Below are 27,106 nucleotides of genomic sequence, written 5' to 3'. Positions count from 1 at the left end.
AGAAAGAGTAAACAGAAGGCCTCCAGCCCAAGGACATGAGGGAATTTCCCAGGCCTCCCTGCTCCTCTTCCCTCAGGGCACCAGGATAGCTCTAATTAATGGTCACTGCCTGCCAGGCACTGTTCTATACCTTTAAGAGGTAGTACACTCCAGCATCCATAGGGGACTGGTTCCAGACCACTCTCCTCATACAAAAACCCTCAGATGCTCAACTGCCTTATAGAAAATGGTGTACAGTATTTGCTTATAACCTATGCACATCCTCCCATACACTTTAAATCATCTCTAGATTACTAATACTGTGTAAATGATATGTAAATAGTTGTAAATGCTATGTAAATAGTTGCTGGGGGCACATCAAATTCAAGTTTTGCTTTTTGGAACTTTTTGGAATTTTTTTCCAGAATATTTTCAATCCATGTTGGTTAGACGCAGAACCCGCAGGTGCAGCCACCTGTAACTCCCTTAATTTTTACAAATGCTGAGGGAGTTGGTGTTGTTATTCTCACTCCCAATTTGAGGAAACTAAGGCAGGGAGAGGTTAAGTATTCTTTCCCAGAGTTGCACAGCTGGTAAGGAGAAGGCTGGAATTTGAACTCAGGTTGACTGGCTCTAGAGAGTTGGCCCTGCCTTTTGATCCCTCAGTCTCCTGAGGCCAGGAATCAGTGTCAAGGAAAGGAGATGCTGACACCCTTTGCAGCAGGAAGGACCCAGCTTAGCACGAGGAATAAGTTCTGTGAACAGCTGTATAATAGCTCCAGGGAATAAGTTTGGGCCAAAGCTCCCTCCCAGAGGGTTTCTGCTCAGAGAGATGGCCAGGCTCTCCTGGGAAGGAACAGCCAGTTGAGCCTGAGATTGAGATTAAAGAGGTGCTCTGGGGACAAATGACCTGTGAGGTGCGGGATGGGGCAGGGTAAAGGTGCACGGACTGTGTGGTCACAGGGATACTTCCTGGAAGCCTTGCAGCAATGCAACGATAGGTTTTATCTTATTTTACACACAGGTGAGGAAACAGGAAGAGACATCCTGCTGTAGTTTTCCAAACCTGGAGTAAGTAGAGGCAGTGGGGAGGGAAGAGAGAGGAGAGATTAGGAGTAAAAAGGATCTTGAGCATCAAGGAACCCCAGGGGCCTCTCAGCCTTGGGGACACTTGTCAGAATCACCTTGGGGATCACTCACCTACTGGTCTCAGGACTCCACCTCCAGTGGAAGTGATTCCGATTTGCTGCTATCCCAGCCAGGAATCCATGATCTAGTTCAACCTTTCAGTTCACAGATAATGAAAGTGACACCAAGGAGGCCACTTGGTGTGTTAGGGACATGTTAAGGATGTGGAGTCAACAGGACTTGATGACACACCCGATGGACTGGGGAAGGAGAGAGGTGGGGAGTGATACAGAGCATCCGAGTCAGGCTCCAGAGGGACTGTTGGGCAACTCTGTGTATTAGAAGCTTTAAGGAACCAACACTAAGTTTTAAAATTTTTATTGAATCAGTTCAGTTCAGTTCAGTTGCTCAGTCGTGTCCGACTCTTTGCAACCCTCTGAACTGCAGCACGCCAGGCCTCCCTGTCCATCACCAACTCCCAGAGCTTACTCAAACTCATGTCCATAGAGTCAGTGATGCCATCCAACCATCTCATCCTGTCATCCCCTTCTCCTCCTGCCTTCAATCTTTCCCAGAATCAGGGTCTTTTCCAATGGGTCAGCTCTTCACATCAGGTGGCCAAAGTTTTGAGCTCCAGCTTCAGCATCAGTCCTTCCAATGAATATTCAGGATTGATTTCCTTTGGGATAGACCGGTTGGATCTCTTGCAGTCCAAGGGACTCTCAAGAGTCTTCTCCAACACCATAGTTCAAAAGCATCAATTCTTTGGTGCTCAGCTTTCTTCATGGTCCAACTCTCACATCTACACATGACTACTGGAAAAACCATGTAGCTTTGACTAGATGGACCTTCGTTGGCAAAGTAATATCTTTGCTTTTGCAAAGTAATATGCTGTCTAGGTTGGTCATAGCTTTTCTTCCAAGAAGCAAGTGTCTTTTAATTTCATGGCTGCAGTCACCATCTGCAGTGATTTTGGAGCCCAAGAAACTAAAACTAAAGTCTGTCACTGTTTCCCCATCTATCTGCTATGAAGTAATGGGACCAGATGCCATGATCTTTGTTTTTGAATGTTGAGTTTTAAGCCAGCTTTTTTTTAATTGAGTAGATATTATTAAGTACATTTAATATTCAAAAGTAAAAATATTATAAAAAATTATATATTGATACACCTGGATCACGATTTTGCTACTTTTAAGTGACCTTTTGTTTTTTTTTTTGGTTTGTTTGTTTATTTTTATTTATTTATTTATTTTTTTGTCATACATTGATATGAATCAGCCATAGATTTACACGTATTCCCCATCCCGATCCCCCCTCCCACCTCCCTCTCCACCCGATTCCTCTGGGTCTTCCCAGTGCACCAGGCCCGAGCACTTGTCTCATGCATCCCACCTGGGCTGGTGATCTGTTTCACCATAGATAGTATACATGCTGTTCTTTTGAAACATCCCACCCTCACATTCTCCCACAGAGTTCAAAAGTCTGTTCTGTATTTCTGTGTCTCTTTTTCTGTTTTGCATATAGGGTTATCGTTATCATCTTTCTAAATTCCATATATATGTGTTAGTATGCTGTAATGTTCTTTATCTTTCGGGCTTACTTCACTCTGTATAAGGGCTCCAGTTTCATCCATCTCATTAGGACTGATTCAAATGAATTCTTTTTAACGGCCTGAGTAATATTCCATGGTGTATATGTACCACAGCCTTCCTTATCCCATTCATCTGCTGATGGGCATCTAGGTTGCTTCCATGTCCTGGCTATTATAAAACAGTGCTCGATGAACATTGGGGTGCACGTGCTCTTTCAGATCTGTTTCCTCAGTGTGTATGCCCAGAAGTGGGATTGCTGGGTCATATGGCAGTTCTATTTCCAGTTTTTCAAGAAATCTCCACACTGTTTTCCATAGTGGCTGTACTAGCTTGCAATCCCACCAACAGTGTAAGAGGGTTCTCTTTTCTCCACACCCTCTCCGGCATTTATTGCTTGTAGACTTTTGGATAGCAGCCATCCTGACTGGCGTGTAACGGTACCTCATTGTGTTTTGATTTGCATTTCTCTCATAATGAGTGATGTTGAGCATCTTTTCATGTGTTTGTTAGCCATCTGTATGTCTTCTTTGGAGAAACTGTCTGTTTAGTTCTTTGGCCCATTTTTTGATTGGGTCATTTATTTTTCTGGAATTGAGCTGCAGGAGTTGCTTGTATATTTTTGAGATTAATCCTTTGTCTGTTTCTTCATTTGCTATTATTTTCTCCCAATCTGAGGGCTGTCTTTTCACCTTACTTATAGTTTCCTTTGTAGTGCAAAAGCTTTTAAGTTTCATTAGGTCCCATTTGTTTAGTTTTGCTTTTATTTCCAATATTCTGGGAGGTGGGTCATAGAGGATCTTGCTGTGATTTATGTCGGAGAGTGTTTTGCCTATGTTCTCCTCTAGGAGTTTTATAGTTTCTGGTCTACATTTAGATCTTTAATCCATTTTGAGTTTATTTTTGTGTATGGTGTTAGAAAGTGTTCTAGTTTCATTCTTTTACAAGTGGTTGACCAGTTATCCCAGCACCACTTGTTAAAGAGTTTGTCTTTTTTCCATTGTATATCCTTGCTCCTTTGTCAAAGATAAGGTGTCCATAGGTTCGTGGATTTATCTCTGGGCTTTCTATTCTGTTCCATTGATCTATATTTCTGTCTTTGTGCCAGTACCATACTGTCTTGATGACTGTGGCTTTGTAGTAGAGTCTGAAGTCAGGCAGGTTGATTCCTCCAGTTCCATTCTTCTTTCTCAAGATTACTTTGGCTATTCGAGGTTTTTTGTATTTCCATACAAATTGTGAAATTCTTTGGTCTAGTTCTGTGAAAAATACGTTGGTAGCTTGATAGATTGCATTGAATCTATAGATTGCTTTGGGTAGAATAGCCATTTGACAATATGATTCTTCCAATCCATGAACACGGTATGTTTCTCCATCTGTTTGTGTCCTCTTTGATTTCTTTCATCAGTGTTTTATAGTTTTCTATGTATAGGTCTTTGTTTCTTTAGGTAGATATACTCCTTAAGTATTTTATTCTTTTTGTTGCAATGGTGAATGGTATTGTTTCTTTAATTTCTCTTTCTGTTTTTTCATTGTTAGTATATAGGAATGCAAGGGATTTCTGTGTGTTAATTTATATCCTGCAACTTTACTATATTCATTGATTAGCTCTAGTAATTTTCTGGTAGAGTCTTTAGGGTTTTCTATGTAGAGGATCATGTCATCTGCAAACAGTGAGAGTTTCACTTCTTCTTTTCCTATCTGGATTCCTTTTACTTCTTTTTCTGCTCTGATTGCTGTGGCCAACACTTCCAACACTATGTTGAATAGTAGTGGTGAGAGTGGGCACCCTTGTCTTGTTCCTGATTTCAGGGGAAATGCTTTCAATTTTTCACCATTGAGGGTGATGCTTGCTGTGGGTTTTGTCATATATAGCTTTTATTATGTTGAGGTATGTTTCCTTCTATTCCTGCTTTTTGGAGAGTTTTAATCATAAATGAGTGTTGAATTTTGTCAAAGGCTTTCTCTGCATCTATTGAGATAATCATATGGTTTTTATCTTTCAATTTGTTAATGTGGTGTATTACATTGATTGATTTGCGGATATTAAAGAATCCTTGCATTCCTGGGATAAAGCCCACTTGGTCATGGTGTATGATTTTTTTAATATGTTGTTGGATTCTGTTTGCTAGAATTTTGTTAAGGATTTTTGCATCTATGTTCATCAGTGATATTGGCCTGTAGTTTTCTTTTTTTGTGGCATCTTTGTCTGGTTTTGGAATTAGGGTGATGGTGGCCTCATAGAATGAGTTTGGAAGCTTACCTTCATCTGCAATTTTCTGGAAGAGTTTGAGTAAGATAGGTGTTAGCTCTTCTCTAAATTTTTGGTAGAATTCAGCTGTGAAGCCATCTGGTCCTGGGCTTTTGTTTGCTGGAAGATTTTTGATTACAGTTTTGATTTCCTTGCTTGTGATGGGTCTGTTAAGATCTTCTATTTCTTCCTGGTTCAGTTTTGGAAAGTTAAACTTTTCTAAGAATTTGTCCATTTCATCCAAGTTGTCCATTTTATTGGCATAGAGCTGCTGGTAGTAGTCTCTTATGATCCTTTGTATTTCAGTGTTGTCTGTTGTGATCTCTCCATTTTCATTTCTAATTTTGTTAATTTGGTTCTTCTCTCTTTGTTTCTTAATGAGTCTTGCTAATGGCTTGTCAATTTTGTTTATTTTTTCAAAAAACCAGCTTTTAGCTTTGTTGATTTTTGCTATGGTCTCTTTAGTTTCTTTTGCATTTATTTCTGCCCTGATTTTTATCTGAAAACCAACCCCCATTCTTTTCTGTAGCTGTATCATATTCCATTACTAAGATACACCGTGGCTTATTTAAGCAGTCTCCATTTGTTGGATATTTGGTTGTTACCTGTCTTTTGTTATTTAAAAAAAAATCCACAAGGAATAATCTCGTGTATAAGTCACTTTGCAGGTGTCCCAGTCACATATTCTTATTTCTTAACTAACTGTGAAGGAGCAGATTTTACTTTTCAATATGCAATCTGCTGCAGGTGGATACTTAGGTAAAATTCAATCAAAGCGAATTTCTTGAGAAGTGAATTGAAAAAAAAAAAACTAGGCAAAATACAAGTCCACATATTTTGTTATCAGATCCAATGGACATAAAAACTACCCTGTCAAATTACTATAAAGGTTTTAAAAAACACTATCCAAATTCTTCATTTATCTTACCTCTGAGTGGTCACAGCTTGTAGACCACACTTCAAGTAGCACTGGTTTACCCCAGGGAATTAGGTCAAAGGGGGTCATGCCTCTGTTGTTTTGCCGGATGTTGCCAGGTCCCCTTCCATGGGGTTGTATCATTTTGTACACCATCCAGCATTGTAAGGGGCTTCCCAAGTGGCGCTAGCAGTAAAGAGCCCACCTGCCAATGCAGGAGACACAAGAGGCATGGGTTCTATCCCTGAGTCGTAAAGATACCCTGGAGGAGGGCACAGCAGCCCACTCCAGTATTCTTGCCTGGAGAATCCCCATGGACAGAGGAGCCTGGTGGGCTACAGTTCATAGGGTCGCAAAGAATTGGAGACAACTGGAGCAACTTGGCAGGCATGCACGCCAGCAGCATATGAGCACCCCTTTCCCACTGCCTCCCAAGAGCTGTCATCTCACTTGGATTTGTGCAGAGCTGATAGGTGAGCAGCCTTACCTCAGTTCAACTTTTGATTTGAGTTGCTCTTATTATGAATGAGAATAGTGTCATTCATATTTTTAAGCCCTGTTTGAATTTATATTCTTTGCCATTTTTCTACTGGATTGTTGTCTTTTTCCTCTTGATTCTCAGGAATTCTTTATATATTAGGAATATTAGCCCCTTGTGCCTGCCACAAACTGTTAATCTTTTCCCCTGTTTGTCATTTGCCTTTTGATTTTGTTGGATGTTTGTTTTTTTGGGGGGAGGGGGAGGGAGGAGCTTGCAGAAGTTGGTGATTTTTATGTAGTTAAATTTATCAATCTTTTGTTTAATAGCTTCTGGATTTTGAATCATGGTTCTCCACTACAAGGTTATAAAGAATTCTGCCCACATTTTCTTCTAGTGTTTTTCTGCTTTTATCCTTAACATTTAAATCTTTCATCCAGTGGAATTTTCCCTAGTTGGTGTGAGTTATGGATCTAAATTTATCTTTTTACAAATGGCTACCCACTTGTCCTAACTCCATTTATTAAAATCCCTAAGATACCACCTTTATCATTAAAATAAATTTTAAACCATTTGGGATCATAATAGAAAAAGCTCTATAATTTGTCAGTTTTGTCCAGAATACCATTACGACGGAAATTAGCTTTCAAGATATGATCTATAACTTTACATTACTGGAGCAGAGCAAACTCTTAAGTATCATAAATAAAATATAAATTTTATTTAAACAAACAAATCCTGTGGGACCACTGAGAGGTGGACATTGCCAAGGGAGCGCGTGGTGAGAGTGAGCGTTTGCATTGCAGGTCTTCCCCCAGCCTGCCTCCGGGAGCCGGCACCACAGAGGGGCCCAGCATGGTGTTCCCGGGACCCCTGGCTGTCACACTGCTGGTGGTGCACCTCGCCAGCTCCCAGGATGTCGCCGGTGAAGCCAGCGGTGAGCAGCAGCTGTGCTCCCTGAGGGAACACCCCATCGTGGCCTTTGCAGGTGAGAGCCACTTCCCCCTGGGTCCTTTTTTGCAATAACTGTGTCCTGAAGGACTCAGGCGGGCCCTCTGCAGGGTCTCTCTTGGATGTCGGAAGTCATTTCCTGTAGGGTATGAAGACTCTTCCTCTGAGGGTAGATGTAAGAGGAATGGGTAGCAGTGGGCTGGAAGATCTGATTCTGACTCCAGACAATTCCTTCAGCTCTTTCTCCATGCTTCCCTGGGGTCCTTCCCTGGAATTCCATTGCTGGAGAATGAGGTTGTGGCTGCCCAGGGTGGGGTGGCTGGGGGTTGATGGGTCATCTCAGCTGTATCTTTTCCGTCAGCATGAGCTCTGCTTCTTGGCTTCCCTGGGGAAGAATGAGGGTGACTCACGCATGAGGGAATGCCTGGAGATCTCTGGAAAGCTTCCTTCTGCTCTAAGATGGCTACAGGGATGCCTGTCTTTGAGGCCCCGGGAGTCCCCAGGGAAAGGGGCCTTGATGACTCATCACTCCTTCTGTCAAGGAAGGGCGTGAGAGTGTCCTGTTAGAGTCTTTCCCAAGCTGGGGTTTGTGAATCACTGGACATATTCTGGGGGGGGGGGGTGTCCATAAGTTCTCAATAAGAGTTTCTAAAATGAGGATATGCATTTGATGATAATCTAAAAATAAAACACAAATACCAGAGCATCTTGCAAGTTCTCCCTTGACCTGTTAGCCAGTTTGGGGGTCACTAGGGGTGTTAGGATCCATCACCTATGTGGCAGCTCACATGAGGATCTGCAGATGTGGTCTCAGGGGTCCCCAGGTTCTTAAGCTTGATAAACTATCTGTGCTTTTTCCTCTTCACAATAACCCTGGCAGCGCAGCAGGGCAAGGACTCATCTCTGTTTACAAAAGGGCAGGCTGAGGCGTAGACGGTTAGAGGGATTTGTCAGAGCTGGGTCTCAATGTTGGCCTCCTGACTCCCGTCCGGGGCTCTTCCCACTTCCCGGGGCAGAGGGCAGTTGCTCCAACCTCGGGTGCCCTGGCAGCCCATCCTTGAGATTCCACACGACCAGCTTAGAGGGGCAAGATAGAAACTAGAGTGGAGAAATGAATCCATGAGACCGAGGCAGGCATGGGATCTGGGGGGTGAGGAAGGCAGTATGGATAGGAGCTGGGGCAGGAAGGTGGGGAGGCTGGGGGCCTTTCAGATGTGTGGGATTCCCAGCTGTGGGCTGGCTCCCGCTCAGGGAGGAGGGTTTCCAGCCGTCTTCTCTGTGCTGTCTTGTTGGAGCTGGGATCCGAGGCTTTGAAGGCTTAAGTGGATTAAAGTAAATTAGTAGTGTCCTTAAACCTACAAAACGCACGCACACCCTTAGACTTCTGATGGCTCCTGGCGTGCTGGTGGCTGTTGCTGAAGGGAAGGACCAAGGAGCAGGATTCTGACGGTGGCCTTGTCATATGAGAACCCCCTGTGGCCACTCCTAATGAACCCTTTCTTCTCAGGGGCTTTGCTGGGGCATGGCTGGATCTGGGAGCAGAGATAGTGGAAGGAGAGGAGGGGATTCCCTGTTGCCCAGCCAGGCTGGTCTGTATTGATACACACTGGGTGTGATGGGAGGAGGGTGGAGAGATGTAAAGACATGTTCCTTAAGAACTTGGCTTCCTTGACACCAGTTCTGATCTTCAGCTGTAAAGTGCTTGAATGAAAATGACTTCCCACACCACCTCCTTTCAGAAGGAAGGAATGAGGTAGAGTGACACAGACAGTTGACGTGGGGTGACAGGAATTCCCTGAGTCCCAGGAGAGGGGAGGTGGTCTGTCATCCTAGTCTGACAGCCCTGGAGAGTGGAGTCACCTTTGTTTTCCCTCCACAGGCCTTCTGGTCTCCCTGAAATTCAACCCTTCCCTCTTTCTGACTACTTTCAGTTTTCCTGTCTATTCACCACATTTTTCTTCAACCCTAGACCCAATACCTAACTCTAGGCACAGTGCTGAACTTTGTGGGGCCTCAGAGGTCAAGGAGAGTTTCCTTTGAGTACTCCTGTTTCTTGTTCCTTAAATGTCACTCCCTCTGGTCCCCCAGTGCAGTTAGTCCTGGGCCAGGGCTGGTCCTCTTGTCCACCCACCCCCCATCCTTTATTTCTGCAGGGCACACACTAGGGACTCCATTCTTATTAGGTGACTATTCCGGGTGATGCCGTATTCCAGTTGCCATAATCCAGCCCAACACCAAGCCCCAGCTTCCGGGACCCCTTCAGATGTTACACTTTACTTCTGACTGATCAGTAAGCTTCTAACCCTGTAGCTCTGAGTTTCCCTCTGCCCTGACACCTGGCTGATCTGTGAATAACCCCTAAATACCCCCTGAGGAGCTGCCACTTGCAGAATCTGACAGCCGTGTTTCTGTTTTGTAAGGTTGAATTTTCTCCTGTTGGTTTTTTTTCAGGGGCCCCACCTGTGTTTCTCTCTGGCCTGCATATTATTCTTTTCACAGCAGCTTGGCCTTTCTAGGTGGCAGGGAGAAGCCAGTATGGGGTTAACACTAACAGTGGTTAATCCACAAAGTGGGTAATTGAATTGACTATAATTAAAATCACAGGCGCGTCATGGAGAATGTCATTTTTCTCTTAAAGTCACCATCCAAAGCCTTCACTGCACACGGTGGTCAGAACGTGCTTGGTGTTTTAACGACAGCTTTCCCTCTGGTCCTCTTTGCCTGTTTAATAAGAGGAAGCTGGCTCCCTTCCCAAGACGGCTCCCCCAGGATCACCACGCTGAGCCCGCTGCATCTCCTCCCTCACTCCTTCCCTCTTGCCCTTGTCAGTCACTTCAGGGTAAGGAAGAGGGTCAGAAACTGAAAGGGACTCCTCCTCCACCCCACCTCCCACTGTCATCCTGGCTCCTGCCCCGTTTCCTCTTCCTCTCCCCTCACCTTAAGAAAGGGGTGTAAAGAAGGTTGAGCTGAGCCATCTCCAGATGGAGTTTCTCCTGGTTTGTTGCAGACCAGTCATGCCATCTCTTCCTCTGTTCAGCATCTGGAATATCCCTGTCAGAAGGGAAGAAGGGGATTAAAGTGCGACTTGTTGCTCTTATTGGAGAGCACCCAGTATGCTGGGGACAGGGAAACCCTTCACATACACACACACCACCCAGAAAACAGATGAGCACATTCAGAGCAACAAAAACATACAATGTGAATGGAACTGGAAGTGTAGAGAGAACATAGAACAAAATAAGATCAGGGTGGAGAGGTTATAATCCAGGAAGGCTTCCTGGAGGGGGAGGACCCTTGGCTTAGTCTCTAAGGTACTATGATATCCTATCCGGATTTTTGAGAGTGGCACTGAGATCAGCTAAAAACCCAGGCTAATTGACTCCAGATCTACTCCCTATTTTGAGATCGCCCAGATGCCACTGCAACTTCATGATGGCTCATGCCAGTCTATAGCCCCATGCTGAGGGCAGAGGCAGACACAAAGGGTCTGCTTCATTTTGTTGCAGAATTTCTTTCTTCTCCTTTTTTTTTTAATGGTGCATATCACAGTTTTCTGAAAAACATCCAACTTGCAAAACCTTTAGTTCTCCAGGGAGCGATTAAGTGTTTGCCTGTCATGCAGAAATGAAGGGCTGTTTTTACTCTGTAGTTGGAGGGATAATGAGCTATGATTTATTTCCCTTGGATTGTGCCCACGCGCGCGCGCGCGCGCACACACACACACACACACACACACACACACTCTCCCCTGGGCCTTCTGGGAGCCAGTTACTAATATACTGTGAGGAAGAAAGCTCAGGGCGTCCTCACATTTCCCCATCATCTTTACCCTACCAATGTGAAAGTTCCTCTGCCCACAGCATTCTCTCTTCACCAGCCAGTTCCCTCACATCCATATGGAAGAGGCTGAAAGAAAGCTGTGGAGGGGCTGTGAGCCCAGATGGGGGAAGTGAGCTTCAATTTGGAGGGAATGTTATCTGGGCACTGTTCCCTGGATGTACCCTCCCATGACCACTGCCCCATCCATCCAGAGGGCTGCAAGGTCTCCTCTGCCCACCCAGTCCTCATGAGAGACTTTGGCCTTGGCTGGGATGATCCTCCTTGGAGACAGAGATGGGCACTGTCCACCCATCCTCCCTTTCTTCCACCTCTGTGGAGTCTTGTCTGAAAACCTGAGTCTTCTTATACAAAAGACAGTTGACAATTATTCATACATTTAGTCAAATACTTCTGGGTACTAGGCAGAGGCTAGAGATCCCAGAAGCAAGATCTTCCTTGTCCCCCAGGGCAAACTACCAGATTAGACACCCAGTGAGATAGGGGCTTTGATGGCAGTCAAGTAGAGGTCTATGGGAGCCTATCACCTTGTGTGGGGGAGTCAGAGAAAGCTTCTTGGAGGAGGTGGGGTGAGGATGGGGACAAATAGGAGCTGTTGCACTGAGGGATAATAGAATTGCAAAGGTTCTCAAGCTCTTGTGGGACAGGTTGGAGATGTGCCCTGGTTGAGTGTGGCTGGGGTAGATGGTTTGAGAGGGAATGTATAAGCTGAAGCGTCATTCTTTCAGCGATGACTAGATAACTAATGCGCCAGGCATTCATTCATTGGGAGGACAGTGGGGCCTGAAACCAAAGGCAGTCACAGGAGTTGTGTCTTTGCCCAGAGGAAACTGGGCACTATTACAGGGTTCTAAGCTGGGGAGTGACACAACTAGAGTTGCATATTAGAAAGATGGCTTGGCTGCCTTGTGGGAAATGGGCTGGAGGGGCAGGAGTGGAAGGTGTGCTGGTTAGGATGCTGTTGATAAGAGATGACGGTAGCCTGCCTGGGGGATAGGGTGCAGGGGGCAAGATGGCTGGATTTCAGAGGATAGGATTTGTCAGCGTGTTTGGTGTGGCTGGTGAGGGTCTTGAGGAGTCAAGGATGGTTACAGGTTTTCTTTGTGAAGCTAGGGGATGGGTGGAGCCCTTCTTTGAGCTAGGGAGCAAAGCAGGAGCAGTGACAACACCCCTACTCCCTGTCCCCTAGCTGTCTGCTCACAGAGGTGGGCAGGTGGAGCCCAGATCTCCAGGGTGCCCCCACTTCACTGCAGCCCTTCCGTTCTTGGGTCCAACGCTGGTGCAGCTGGGAGCCCCTAGTCCAACAGTAACTGAACAACTGCCTCTCCCTCCCCCAGATCTGAAGCCATGGGTCTCTAACTTCACCTACCCTGGAGCCCAAGATTTCTCCCAGCTCGCTCTGGATCCTTCCAGAAACCAGCTCATCGTGGGAGCCAGGTAATGAGGTACAGGAGTGTTGGGGCCAGGGCTGGGGGATGGATTCTAAGCACATTGAGCAGAGGCAATATTATTTGGGATGACCCTCTGTGGGCAACCCCTCATCCTGGGTCCCTGTTCCTCTACCAGACACTCTCTCTGTGCCTGAATGCCTGTCCCCCAGCAAAGGAAGCATTGAGGGAGTGACAAGGAAGTAACGGCCACATCTCAGCAAGCTGCATTCCCCAGGGTCTGGCAGTTATTGAGGGCAGGAATGCCTGCTGTCAACCTCCTAGCCGGCATCCCAGCCATCGTGCCAGAACCTCCCTGGTGTCCTCCCTGGGAGCGCCACGCAGAGAAGGTGCCCCCTGCTGGCCGGCTGGCTGCCTGCACCTGGGACACGGGACATGGGCCGTGTGCTTTTATGAAGGACCTCCCGGTTGCCATATCAGTTAGCCCCAAGGCCCAGGTCCAGTATTTAGGGATAATACATTCTTGAAGGACTTATGGAAACTTTGCAGAATGGACTAGGAGGAGAGAAATCTCACAAAATATAGACCACCAGCTCTGGCTGGTAAGGGAGCTTAGAGATGGTCTGTTCCAATAGGTCCAGCAGCAGCACCACTGGGGAACTTGTTAGAATGCAAATTCTTGGACCCTACCTGATGAGTCAGAAACTCTGGAGGTGGGGCCCAGCAGCCTGTGTGTAAGCACGCCCTCCAGCTGGGCCTGGTGCACACTGAGGTTTGAGAATCACAGACCTAATCCAGTTGCCCTCAGTTTAAATAAGAGGAAGCAGAGGCCCAAGAGGGGAAGGTGACCTTCCCGAGATCACATAGCAAGATAACAACAGAGTCTGGGGTTAGAATCCAGGCCCCCTAACCTCAGGGTTTGAGGCTTTCTGCCAACCTATGTTACCACCTCCAACTGCACTGGTGTTTCTCAGAAGCTCTCTGCTCTGGGAGTTCTGATTGAGCAGGTCTGGGGCAGGGGAGGACAGCCAAGGGGTTGGACACCTCAAGGTTGCACTCTGTAGCTGACCAGCCTTGACTTTGGGGCTCTCCTGAGTGGCCCCACCCCTTCATTTGTCATATGAAAAGGAGGACAGAGCTCTGGACCAGATGAGCTGTGTTCTTGTCCTGGGTGACCTTGACCTGTGAGCCTCAGTTTCCTCATCTGTAAAGTCTGGGTTACAGTCTCTGGGCTGCCGACATGACAGGGCTATTAAGAAGCTACGGTTTGTAACGCAATTATCCATCAATAAGAAATATATTAATAAAAAAAGAAGAAGCTAGGGTTGAGTGCATTTTATTGTTTTATTTTGAAATTATTATTTTGTATCAGATATGTTACAATATAACATTCAGAAGGTACAAAAGGGAAAAACAGAGCCACCTCCCCCCAGTACACTAGGTAGGACCCCTCACTGGAGGCATGCTGTGTGTGAGTTTGTGTGTCCTCTCTGAGGTAATCTCTACATGTACAAGTATCTAAGAGTATGGACCTTATTTCCCTAGCAAAGAGAGTCATTGTTTTACTTTTTATTTGAGGATAATGGTAGATTTGGGCTTCCTAGGTGGCTCAGTGGTAAAGAATCCACCTGCAATGCAGGAGCCTCAGTAGATGTGGGTTTGATCCCTGAGTCAAGAAGATCCCCTGGAGGAGGGAATGGCAATCCACTCCAGTATGCTTGCCTGGAGAATCCCAGGAATAGCAGAGCCTGGAGGGCTACAGTTCATGGGATCTCAAAGAATCAGATACGACTAAAGCAACTTAGCATGCATGCAATGGTAGATTTACTTGCAGTTCTAAGAAATAATACAGAGAGATCCCGTCCTTATACCCTTCACCCAGTTTTCCCCAGTGGTAACAGTTTGCCTAACCATAGTACAATGCTGCAGTCAGGAAGCTGGCATTAATGCAATTTTCCCACCTGATTCAGGGTGCACCAGTTTTACATATGTAGCTTTTAGAATCTTGATGCCTTTGAAATAAGTGAAACAGAGAAGGACAAACACTGAATGTTATCATTTATATTTTCAATCTAAAAATAAAACAAATGAATGAATATAGGAAAACAGAAACAGACTCACAGATATAGAGAACAAACTAGTGGCTACCAGTGAGGAGAGGGAAAAAGGCAGGGGTGGTGGTAGTGAGATAGGAGTAGGGGATTAAGAGAAACTACCATGTATAGAATAAATAGGCTACAAGGATATATTGTACAGTGCAGGGAAATAAAGCCAATATTTTAAATGGTGTATAATCTATAAAAATACTGAATCACTAAGTCATACCCCTGAAACTACTATAATATTGTAAATCAACTAGACCTTAAATAAACAAATAAATAAATAAATCCTGATGCCTTTGCTCTGAACCTTGTGGAAACATTTTGAAAACTGCCATTCATTCCTTACCCGGCATGTCTCAGGCACTATTTTATGTATCAAGTATGTGGTAGAATATCTAAGTGAAAGTGTTAGTTGCTTGGTCGTGTCTGACTCTTTGCAACCCCGTGGACTGTAGCCCACCAGGCTTTTCTGTCCATGGGATTTTCCAGGCATGAATACTAGAGTGGGTTGCCATGCCCTTCTCCAGAAGATCTTCCTGACCCAGGGATCAAACCCAGGTCTCCTGCATTGCAGGCAGATTCTTTACCATCTGAGCCACCAGGGAAGCCCGTAAGATATGTGAAACATGTAATAAATCATCTAATCTTCACAATAAATAACCCCAGGCAGTAGGTTCTGTGATGATCCCCACTGTATGGACCAGAAAGCTGGGAGGGTGAAGCTGCCTGCCTGTGCTCACACTGTCCTCCCTGGTCCGCTCCGTCCCCCTTACCTTGGCCTGGTTATGCCTGCAGAGAGCCCTTTTTCTAGGATCATCTTTCCTTCCTCCTTCTCTTTTGCCTGACAATTTCCCACTTCTCTGTAGGACACCCTGGGTCTCTGGAATTCAGGGTAGAGAAATTTTTTATTCATTTACACCCCGCCTTGTTCCGTAAAGGGTTTAGGGTGGGTCAGGCTATAGAGATTTCTCTCTGTTCTCCTCTCCCAGAAGAACAAACTTCCAGTTGTGATAAATGATTTTTGATGGGATAAAAATGAATAAAGTGATGCAGTGTTTCCCTTAATTTTTTAAAGCTGTGAGCAGATGTCTGTGTTACCTGAACAGACTGCGGGGGCAGAGCCATAAGCTGGAGTCCATCTGTCCCCAGCCTGGGCGGCGGGGGTGGGGGGGTGGGGGGTGCAGGGGAGAGGCCTGGGGAGGGATGTCGGAGGCCTGAAGCCAAGGTCCCATGGCCAGGCCCTCCAGGACAGCAAAGCAGCCGAGTAGGTCCTGGGCTTGGAGCCAGAGGTATCTCCTTCAGGCCCTTGGATCCATTCAGCAGGGTCCCTTCCCTCTGTTTCTGGCCCACTCCACAACCTTTCCTCTCATTTCTCAGCACAACTTAGGTAGGCCAGAACTTTCTAAAGTAGTTATTCCAAAAACTTCAGGAACCAAAAGAAGAACAGCCAAAAGAAGATAAAAGAAGGAAAGAAAATTCTTAGGGAAAATCAAAACTTTATATCTGTTTCACATTAACAAAGCCTTTTAACATGCATCACATCATTCCTGTCTCCATGGGTCTTATGAAATAAGGAAGACAGGCGTTAGCTTCTCCATTTTACAGATGCGGACACTGAGGCCCTCAGGAGGCCCCCAGCAAGTGGAATTCTCCCTGTCTCTGCAGCAGGGTCTCTGTCCCTGCTGCAGGGTCTACTCTGTGAGCCCGTATTCACTTCCATGTGGTTCTCTGACCTGGGGGTCCTGCCACCCTCCAGGTCCACTCACAGTGCCTGTGGGTCTCCAGGGGCACATGAGTCTGGGTTTCTATCCCACCTCTTCCTCATACTGTCTCTCTGACTTGGTCCATTTACCCCAGCTGTCTGCTCATCCGTAACATGGCGTTTTCTCTGGGCTCCCGGGATGGCTGTGCAGATTAAATGAGCTAATGAAGGTAAAGCTCTCCCTGGGGCTGGCCCACCATCGGCCCTCTGCAGTTGGCACCTAGTCCTGACACCCAGTCCTGGCACCCGGAGGCAGGAGCCAGAAAGCCGCTTCCTGGGGACCTGCCTGTAGAGCCAGCCTGACTTATGGCCTCTGTTTCTGTTTTCACAGGAACTACCTCTTCAGACTCAGCCTTGCCAATGTCTCCCTCCTTCAGGTACATTTGCTTCCCTTCCCTGAAATTTTCCTTGTGTTTGGGGGCTGGGGCCAGGGCAGCACAAGGAGCGAGATTCAGAATTCAGCCCCTAGGGTTGAAAACAGGAACCCTGTGCTTTTGTCAGCGGCTGTGGACTCACCCTAGCTGTCGGGATGACAGCTGGGAAGGTATTTGGGAGTGGGGGTCGCGGCCACGTAAACATAGGGGCACACATGGGGCTCCTGCATTGTGAGAACAGGAGCCGGGGGCTGAGGGGCTCCAGGATGCAGGACTTCCACTAGAAGCAGTTCAGTACTGGACAAGCTGGAACGGCTGGTCATTATAAATGCAGAGCCTAAATCTACAGGAAGATCCCTGTGTTTGGGTCTTGAGGGGAAGGGTGTCCCTCTTAGCTTGGCCTGAGTAATCCCATTCTAGCTTAGCATTTTCACTGAGCTGTGATTGATTTATTATCTGCTGCCAAGAAGGACTCCCCAAGCATAATTCCCTAAGTGCTTTGGGAGGCATTTTAATGGGACTCCTTGATCCAGAACATTTATCCCAGATTGAGAAACAGATGCCAAATCATCTCTGCAGAGGCTGAACATTCTAGAGAAAGGAAGGCCATCTTTTCATCTGAGAGCCTCAGTTCCCGTGTCCAGGGGAGGCTTGCTAGTCTCCAGTGATGGGGCGTTCATTGAGTGCTTACTGAGTATCACAAGTGAGCTGGAGGCAGAGGGGCTATAGACACACTGATCCCTGTCCTCTAGGGCTCACAGTATAGCCAGAAAAAAAGATGATGAGTGATACACAAAATCTAATTAGAGAATGGTTGTTAGTATATGAGGCTATTTAGTACAGGGTTTCACTACAAAGGGAAGTGGGAGAAGGGGAGAACTCCTTGGTGAGCTAGTGTGATATTCTGGTCTAGTTTCTTCTAGAAACTGTTCTAGACCCCCAGGGCCACTGCAGCTGGTAGCCACAGAGGAAGCATAAGGGAGCAAGAAAAAAAAAAGTGACCATCAGGAGGGAGAGCCCAAGAAGAACTAGAGAAAATGGAAAAGAAATGCCATTTATCTATTTATAATAAACATTAATAAACATTTACTGAATAACTACTAAAAACTGGGTGCAGTCCTAGTATTTGAGATCCAAAGGTGAATCAAGCTCAGTCCTTGCCTCAAGAAGCAAGCATATAAGTTATACATGATTCCCTTTACTGGATGGGATATATTCCTGGGGCCTGGGCTGGAGCAAGGTAGAGTGAATGCCTAGAGGCAGCATCCCACAGCCTGCCAGCATGGTCAGTCAAAGGAGCCCAGCCAAAGCCTAGGGTCCAAGTGGCTTTCATGGAAAATGAAGCCAAGATGCCGAGCCCCACAGGCCAGGGTCTAGGGGAAGCCAGTGCAGAGATGGTCCAAAGTGGGTGGGAGGGAGCAGCTCCAGGGGTCCTTCCCTGAGCCCAGGCAGTTGGCTTTTTATTAAGTTCCCATGGTCTGCAAATGAAGGTCTTCTGGGAGCCAACTGAGGAAAGGTAAACAGATGCACAGAAATAATGACAGTGCTGTGGGAGGCACGTAGGAAGAGGTGCATGCTGGGTGCAGTGGTAGCCCAGAGGCACAAGGAACCCTCAGCTCATCAGGGTCTGAAAAGTCTTCCCAGAAAGCTGCCTTTGGGCTGGAGCTAGAAGAATGGAGGTTGGCCAGATAGCTAAGGAGGAGACACAGAGATGTGAAGTAGCATGAAGCATGGAGTGGGGCAGTATGGGAGGATGACAGGGTGGGTGTGCGATAATGATGGGAGATGAGGCCCAGGATGAGAGAGGCTGCACCACAGAGGGTCTTCAAAAGGATCCATATTTTATTTTGAAGGTATAAAGGTTTAAGCAGAAAAGTGATATGATTATGTTTAGTGTTCCAATCACCTGGTCCATGCAGAGAATGGATTAGTGGAGGAGCTAGTTAGGAGAAACTGCAGTAAGGTGATTGATGGGGAGAATTGAATTAAGGCAGCAGAGTGGGGATGGAGAGAAGACAGGAATTGATCTTCGGGTGGCAGACACCTACAGAGTCACAGCATCACACAGCTCCAGAGAGGACTGGGCATGTTGTCTTCTGTGTGAAGGTGACCCCTGGAGTTGGGAAGGAGACAACCCTGGGGGGCTTAGCAGAGGCTTGGACCACAGTGGTGTCATCTAGGCTTGTGGTTGCAGAGCTGAGTAGCATAAACCAGGAGTTGACTGGAGCTAGCCTGACTCTAGACACTGGTTTTCTCTTGGGTGCCCACTAGAATCACTGGGGGAGCTTTCAAAAAGCACTGATGCCTGGATCCTATCCTCAGAAATTCTGTTCCAGGGTACGGCTGGGCACTGGGATTTTTAAAGGCTCCCAGATGATTCCTATGTGCAGCCAGATTTAGGAAGCACTGCTCTAGGATGTTAAGAACACCCTTTTTATAGATGTTGCCCAACTGGTTTGGCTTCCCCAGGTGTCCTTGACAGCTGACCAGCAGGTCCTGGGTCCCCTACCCTACCAGATGTTAGGACTTTCTAGCTTGATGCTGAGGTCTGATGTTTGGTTCATTCATCTCTGAGTGAATCTGGTCTCACCATGGAAGGTATCTTCTGCCAGCCCCATCACTATGCTTGAGGCAGGGACTGGGCCTCAGGGGCTTTTCTGAAGGGCCCTGCACACCAGCCACAAGTGCACCAGGAACTGGTTTTACCGCCTTCCCAGGGTGTATCTTAGGGGCCCGAACCCAGGAGTTCAGGTCGGATTCTTTGTAAATAGAACCTAGGAGATAAATAAATGCATTTCCTGTTCACATCCTCACCTCTCCACCATAGGGGGACCCACCTGGCCACAAAGAGGAGGGAACAACAGACAAGCTGGAGGGGGCCGTCCAGCATCACCTTGACTAGGCTGGAGGTAGACCACAGCCTCTGGTCTCCTTTTCTCTGATGAGAAAGCCATCCCTTATGACCATAAAAGCTGGACTTCATTGAGTGCTCCTCCATTGCCCTACCTGGGGCTTTGGGTCCCTTTTTATATTCAGCATCTGCTATCATAAGTGGCTCACAATTAAGGGCCAAAAATGAGCTATACCACTTTCCTGATAGGATGAGGCAGGGCCAAGGCCTCCTCTCTCCCCAGTGCAGCTTCCTTGACTGTCTTTACTGCCTGGGGTATGCGCAAGGTTGTAACTCTCCTTTACAGCCAACTGCTCCTCCCACGTGGCCCCAGGATATGATTTAACCAAACTTAAACGGCAGTGTTTTATTGATAGTTTAAATAATTAACATCCCTTAAAGAAAAATCTAAATGCAAACTGTTTATGCAAACTAGTGTCCATTAAAAGGACTTCTAAGTACCTAACCCCTATTAAACAGTTTGTGTAAACTACTGTTCCTCAAAAAAATAGAAAAACTGAGCTTCCTTCCCAGTTCTCCAAGCAGCAAGATTGGAGAGATGCAGGTGGCAGCAGAGATGGGAGGGTATGTGTGTGCAGTGTGTATGTGTGTGCATGTGCTTATGTGTGTGTGCACTCCTGTGCTTGCAGAAGGGGAGGGGAAATCAAATCAGCTCACCAGTGATTGTTATCTTTCAGTGTAACTTAATAAGCTGGCTGTGGGAAAGAAAAGGTGGCCAGTAGTCAACAGTGTCAGGGGGCTGCTGAATGGTAAGCTTACTTGGATTTGTCAATCAGGAGACCATGAGCCACCTGTGCCAGAGCAGTTCCGGGGGATGACGTGGCTGGAGGCCTAATTGCTATGGATTTATGGTCTTGGGCTGCCACATGTCCTGCAAGTGCAGAAATGAGGACTGTGATGTACATAAGCATCAGGACGCATATGGGGCTTTGTTTGTGCCTGGGCAGATGGTGAGGCTGATTCTGAGCTCTTTTCTAGTTATCTGCACATTGTCCAAAGTAGGCTGGCAGCTCCAGAGTTGTTTGAAGTCTAAACTCTGCTGAGTGGTGGACTTAACGCTCAGACGTTTTCATTTTCAGCCATTGTCTCTGGTGTCCAGGGGAATTGTTGAATCTATAAGATTATTCAGTTCCTGGCTCTCTTGACTGCTTTCTCCCATAGCAGAAAATCATGCAGTTTCTCTTTACCAGAGATTGCTATCCTGGAATTCCTAGTTTAAAGTATTCTGTGTGGTCGATTGATTATACACATCTTATTTCCACTCCTTCACAAAATTCCACTAAAAGGACAATGAGAAATTTAAAAAGATACAGATCTGCAATGACAGAGAGAACAAAAGAGATGTCAGTAGAGAAAAGATTAAATGCATTCTGGGGAGGTAGAAAGTGGATGGAGCAAATCATAACTGATGTAGTGGAGCAGAACAGTTTATAAAGGGAGATACAGCAGAGAAGTAAGATGACTCCCCAGAATGCCTCAGAAACTGGGCTGTTGGGTATTGTGGAATGTGAGGATGAGGTACAAGTCTAAAAGGGGGACATGGTTGAAATTATCTAAATTGAGAAGCTAGAACCTACATCTCCTGTCCCATCCCACACAGTAATACCTTCCTCCATTTTACCCCTCCCCAATAAAGGAACCCTGGAGGAGGAAAAGGCTACCCACTCTAGTATTCTGGCCTAGAGAATTCCATGGACTGTATAGTCCATTAGGGTCACAAAGAGTCAGACATGACTGAGCAACCTTCACTTCACCTTACTTCAAGAAAGGAAAACTAAGACTCTTTCTTTAAAGACCCAACTAGTGAGTCTTCAAATCTGGAGACTCCAGGAAAGGTGAAATCTCACCAATGGGGTATGAAACTAGAACAATATTTCTCCTTTTTATATTTTTGTGCAGTTTATTTATTGAAGAAACCAGTCATTTGCCCTATAGAGTTTCCCACAATCTGGATTTTGCTGACTGTAGTCCAAGTGGTATAATTTAACATGTTCCTCTGTTCCCTATACCCTCTGTAAGTTGATTCTTAGATCTGAAGACTTTATCCAATTTAGATTCTGGCAAGATTGCTTCAGAGATGTTAGTGTGTATTTTTTTAGGAGGTGCATAGTATCTGATTTTCTCTGTATTTTTTTTAATGTTCACAGTCATTGATGCTTGTTACCTAGATATATTAATTCTTTAGGTTACAATGCATTAGCCAGACTACCTTTACAAGGAAAAACTTCCTATGTACTGCTTGATTACCTGATGATACAGCCGTACAGAAAGACAAGATAAATGTTTGATACTCTGTCTTTATTCACCAGTTTTCAAATAAGGAACAGGCTTTGTAGTATCTGTCAATGATGATTAGTAATTTTATTATTTTGTTACTGTTTTTACTACAGACTCATGGCTTTAAACATTGTGGATGTTTCAACCTATTGCAGGTGTCTCTCATGACTATCCCATCTTTTGCCAGTAAGGAGCCTCTTCAAGTTGACTCCTATGACACTATGACCCTAGTGGTTTTTTATTGCTTTCATATTAGTATGAAGTGATATTCTAGGCTCACCTTGTACATTTCCTATCCTAGATCTGGAATTAGCTGTTTCTCCAAGAAAACTTGATTCCTTTCAGTGGGAAATGGTTAGTGATTTATTTTTAAATATAAATAGCCAAAACTCACCTGACATTTGAGGAAGGCCTCCAAAGTCAAGGAGAAAGATAAAAACAAACAAGCAAACAGAATGAAGGAAGCTGTAAGAAACAGGGATAATGCAAGAAATACAAGAAAACACTTTTGAAATTAATTTTAAAAACTAGAGTTTTCTGAGATATAAAATTATTTTGTTTATAAAACATTAAACAAAAAATGAAAATTTAAGGAGTGATTGGACAAATAAAAACTGAAGGATTAGAAGACAAAGTTGAAGAAAAATCTTTCAGAAATTAGAACAACAACAAAAAACAAGAAATGAAAAGGAGGAGAGAAATAAATAACAGAAAACTAGAGGATCAGTGTACAAGGGCGAACAGTGGATTGGATTAATAAGCATTACTAAAAAGAGAACAGAGGAAAAGATAAGGAAGACATTAAGGATGAAATAACATAAGAAAATTTGCCAAAACAGAGGATGAGTCTTCACATTGAAAGGGTTGACTGAGTTCCTAAAAGAGACCTGCACTAAGGCACATCAGTGTGAATTTCAGTATACTGTTATCAAAAAGATGATTCTAAAAGTTTCTAGCATTCTTTTCTAAAGTGAAAGAGAAAAAGGTCACTACAAAAGATGGGGACTAAGAATTACACCAGATTTCTCAATAGCAACACTGGAATCTAGAAGACAATGGAGAAATAAATGTCTTTAAAATTCTGAGTGAAAATTATTTTCACCTTAGAATTCTGTACCAAAACAATCAATCAAGTATGAAGATAGAATGAATCAGACATGCAAGAATTTTTAAAAATTGATCTACCATGTTCCTTTTCATAGGAAGATACTGAAGATGTGTTCTACCAAAATAAGCCAATAATTCAAGAAAGAGGGAAACATGGGATTCAGCAAACAGGAGAGGAGAGGAGGTAAGTCCCAGGTTAACAGCCAAACAGGAGGACCAGTCCATCCTGGGGCAGGAGGCAGGAGGTTGGGGCAGGAGAAAGACAATGGGAACTAACAGGTTATCTGAACCATTTGTGTGTACAGTTAGCAAATAATATTGAGAGAGAATGTTGGACATTTGGGGAAATTCAGTAATAGGTACATTACAAAACAAGCCAATGAAGAAAATCAAGACACCTACTCAGCCCAGGAGAAACAAAAAGTTGGTCAAGAATGGAAACCTTGTCAGAATAGGCATATTTCACTGATTCTCAGAGGCATATGTTTTCACATTTTACTGAGTCTGAAATCAGGCCACGGCTTTCTATCAAAGGCATTTTATAGTCACCGTTGGCAGACTGCAGTCTTGATGGAGTTGTCTCTAACTGTACAGGCCTGAACTTGTTCATTACTCCTGGTATGCTCAACCAGCAACAGCAAGCCACTGACATTTCAGTTCTCAAACCATTTAAGGATCACATGAGGAGGGACTGTGAGTCTTGGTTTGTCAGAAACCTTCTGTGGACACCTGCTGATAAGATCAAGAAAGCACCAGCATCCAACCTGTCAAGTGCGGGCAATAACTTGAAAGAAAATTCTGGAAACCAAAGAGAAATATTCTTGAAGAATTGCTGCATCACTGGCTTCCTGGGCAGTTCACAAAACGATGGTCTAAAACAAGCAAACAAAACAACAAAAAATGAGCACTGATGATGGAATAGAAAAGTGACTCAGAAGAGATGAACACTCTGAATTCAAAGAAGGTTTAAAAATACTTAATAAATTTTGCTTACAGTTTTCTTTCTGTATGCATAAAACTAATATATGATTAAATATATATCTAAGTAAAAACACTTCCAATAAGCTTACATTAAAAATTTAAGTAATAAAGGAATTTGCCAACATGTTTTCTTTCTTAGTGATTCATATTACAATCAATGGTGTCTTACATTCAGTCAAATCTGGGGTTCTAGTTGGTACCAGTGAATAATTTTCACAATGATATAAATAACAGTGTTGATTTTAAAGAGTTAAATAATATATTAAAATATTAAATAATTTATATTACATAATTATAATGGGAGGATAGGAAGGGGCGGGGGAGAATGGAGATGGGTAAGTAGAAAAAAATTTTCACCTCCATAATAGGAGGTCAGAAGACGAAGTCTGAGATTGATACATATTTTTGAGAAATTGGATTTTTAAAAACATGTATAGAAAAATCAGTTCAGTTCAGTTCAGTCTCTCAGTCGTGTCTGACTCCTTGCGATCCCATGGACTGCAGCACGCCAGGCCTCCCTGTCCATCACCAAATCCCGGAGTGGAGTTTACTCAAATTCATGCCCATTGAGTTGGTAATGCCATCCAACCACCTCATCCTCTGTCATCCCCTTCTCCTCCTGCCTTCAATCTTTCCCAGCATCAGGGTCTTTTCAGATGAGTCAGCTCTTTGCATCAGGTGGCCAAAGTATTGGAGTTTCAGCTTCAACATCAATCCTTCCAATGAATATTCAGGAATGATTTCCTTTAGGATGGACTGGTTGGATCTCCTTGCAGTCCAAGGGACTCTCAAGAGTCTTCTCTAGCACCACAGTTCAAAAGCATCAATTCTTCGACACTCATCTTTCTTTATATAGAAAAATAAAAGTCTAAAATAATTGTCCTTGGGAAATGGGATTGGTGTGTGAGAGGAGTTGTTGCTGGAGTCTTTTAAATTATTTTTTCATACTATTTAACTTTTTCAACTCTGTGCATCATTACTTTGATAAAAATAATTTTTGAAATAAAATAAAAATAAATAAAATGACTCAAGCCGGTTCTGTGCTGTAATCATTATAAATATACATATTCTTTTCAGGCCATATGTTCTAACTTTTGGTTTGAGAAACCTACTCACAGTGAGAGGCTGCAAGATGTAACAGAGAGAGCTTAGTTCCAGTGTCCGTTGTCTGGGTTTGCATCTTGCGTTTGTTGCTTACCAGCTTTGTGACCTTGGGAAAACTGTTCAATCTTTCTGAGCTTCATTTTCCTCACCTGTAAAATGAAGAGAGAGGTGTATCAAGTGCCTGTCCCAGTGCTCAGCTCCGTGTGACTTTGTCTAACACCTTTCGATTGTACACACCTATCCCCCATGAGCCCCCAACCCTCACAGTGGGATTCCCATCCCCTTAGAAAAAAAGTTGACCCCTTTAAAGTGCCCCTGTGCTCAGGGACCCCAAGGCCCCAGTGGAGCCCCTTTGTCCACACTGTCCCCCTGCAGCACAGTCCCACTGTCCAGAGTTTTAGGCCTGGACATCTGCAGTGTATGTGGGTCTTTGCGCTTTTCTGCCCCTAGAGGCCCTGAGTTTGCTTATGTCCCTTTTTCCTTTCACATCAGGCTCAGTTTGGGAGCTGATAGGTGCTAAGTATGACAATGGCTCCCTTATTCCTGTCCAGGTGAAGCCCACGACTCTGTGTCCAGATGCCAGGGAGATTTGCCTTTCTCCAAGGAAAGTCTGGGAACAGAGGCCTGAGCTCCAGGCATGGCATGGCAGGATGAGCCCAGTCTGGTCATCAGTCTGATGGGACCGCAACCAAACTTGCCACCCAGCTCCCAAATCTGGGGTCTGCCGAAGTCGGCTCTCCCTCTGCCCAGGGGCACTGGGGCTGCAACTTTGGACAGCAGAGAACAGCTCTGCCACTCTAGCTCCTGCCACCCCTTCCCCTCCCACATCCTCAGTTCAGTTCAGTTCAGTTGCTTGGTCGTATCCGACTCTTTGCAACCCCATGAATCGCAGCATGCCAGGCCTCCCTGTCTATCACCAACTCCCGGAGTGGAGTTTACTCAAATTCATGTCCATCAAGTCGGTGATACCATCCAGCCATCTCATCCTCTGTCGTCCCCTTCCCCTCCTGCCCCCAGTCCCTCCCAGCATCAGGGTCTTTTCCAATGAGTCATCTCTTTGCATGAGGTGGCCAAAGTATTGGAGTTTCAGCTTCAGCATCAGTCCTTCCAATGAACACCCAGGACTGATCTCCTTTAGAATGGACTGGTTGGATATCCTTGCAGTCCAAGGGACTCTCGAAAGTCTTCTCCAACACCACAGTTCAAAAGCATCAATTTTTCAATGCTCAGCTTTCTTCACAGTTGCACATCCCAGGCCCTAGGAATTCAGTAGACAGTGACCGCAAGCCTAGAAGGCTTCTGTTAGAAATAAAAAGCAGGTGGGTGTTTTTTTTTTTTTTCTCGTTTGGATGGAGGAGCTGCTTGCTCAGGGCTCCCTCTCCCAGGACAGGTAGGCAGTTCACGTTTATACATGTGACCCAGAAATATGTAATGGACCATACTCCGGGGCTGACGTTGCCTGGATGTGAAGGGTGTCTTTCCTCCCCAGTTGCTCTTCGGTGGCTGGGAGGGGTCTCAGGATGTACAGGCAGAGTAGATGCAGGGGAAGGAGGCTTTCTGGGTGGGGACAGCTCTGTTGTCATGCCAAGGGCACTTAAGAACACCAAATGTCCTCTGGGTCCCCGAAGTGAAGCTGTGTCCCCCAAACATCATTCCACAATAGAGCATGAGTGATGCTACAGGGAAACAAGGAAGCTGCCTGCACAGAGGAGGACCGAGGGTAGCAAGTGAAAGAGGGAAAGTCCTGGGTCCTTGAGACAGTGAGATAAAGAGGGAAAAAGCACACATAGCTTTTGAACCAGGAATGCGGGTTCCAGTCTCTGTCTCCCACATCCCAGCAGCAAGTCATAGAGGCAGGGTTGCAGTTGGCAGGTCTAGCCTTTCCACCCTCTCTGCCTCCCATTCATTTAAGGAGCATCTGGCACACAACTGAGGCATGTTTCCTGTCTCCTACTCAGGGCCTGGGGTGGG

General features: G+C 45.2%; 1 protein-coding gene across 5 annotated transcripts in view; it reads left to right on the top strand.

Moving 5' to 3' along the window:
• SEMA5B (semaphorin 5B) overlaps positions 1 to 27,106 on the top strand; it is a 126,595-nt gene that overhangs the window by 80,363 nt on the left and 19,126 nt on the right. For 3 of the 5 annotated variants that reach the window (XM_043473148.1, XM_043473147.1, XM_043473151.1), the window contains exons 2-4: positions 7,148 to 7,329; positions 12,467 to 12,566; positions 16,713 to 16,758. In XM_043473148.1, coding sequence (XP_043329083.1) covers positions 7,197 to 7,329; positions 12,467 to 12,566; positions 16,713 to 16,758 — 279 coding nt within the window. In that variant the 5' untranslated portion in view covers positions 7,148 to 7,196. Of the gene's footprint in view, positions 1 to 7,147; positions 7,330 to 12,466; positions 12,575 to 16,712; positions 16,759 to 23,147; positions 23,235 to 27,106 lie in introns of those variants that run through there. The other 2 variants (XM_043473149.1, XM_043473152.1) reach the window with 2 other exon arrangements.

The sequence above is a fragment of the Cervus canadensis genome, chromosome 7 (assembly GCF_019320065.1).
Source record: "Cervus canadensis isolate Bull #8, Minnesota chromosome 7, ASM1932006v1, whole genome shotgun sequence".
NCBI classification, from domain to species: domain Eukaryota; kingdom Metazoa; phylum Chordata; class Mammalia; order Artiodactyla; family Cervidae; genus Cervus; species Cervus canadensis.
This window is presented reverse-complemented; position numbering and strand designations above follow the sequence as displayed.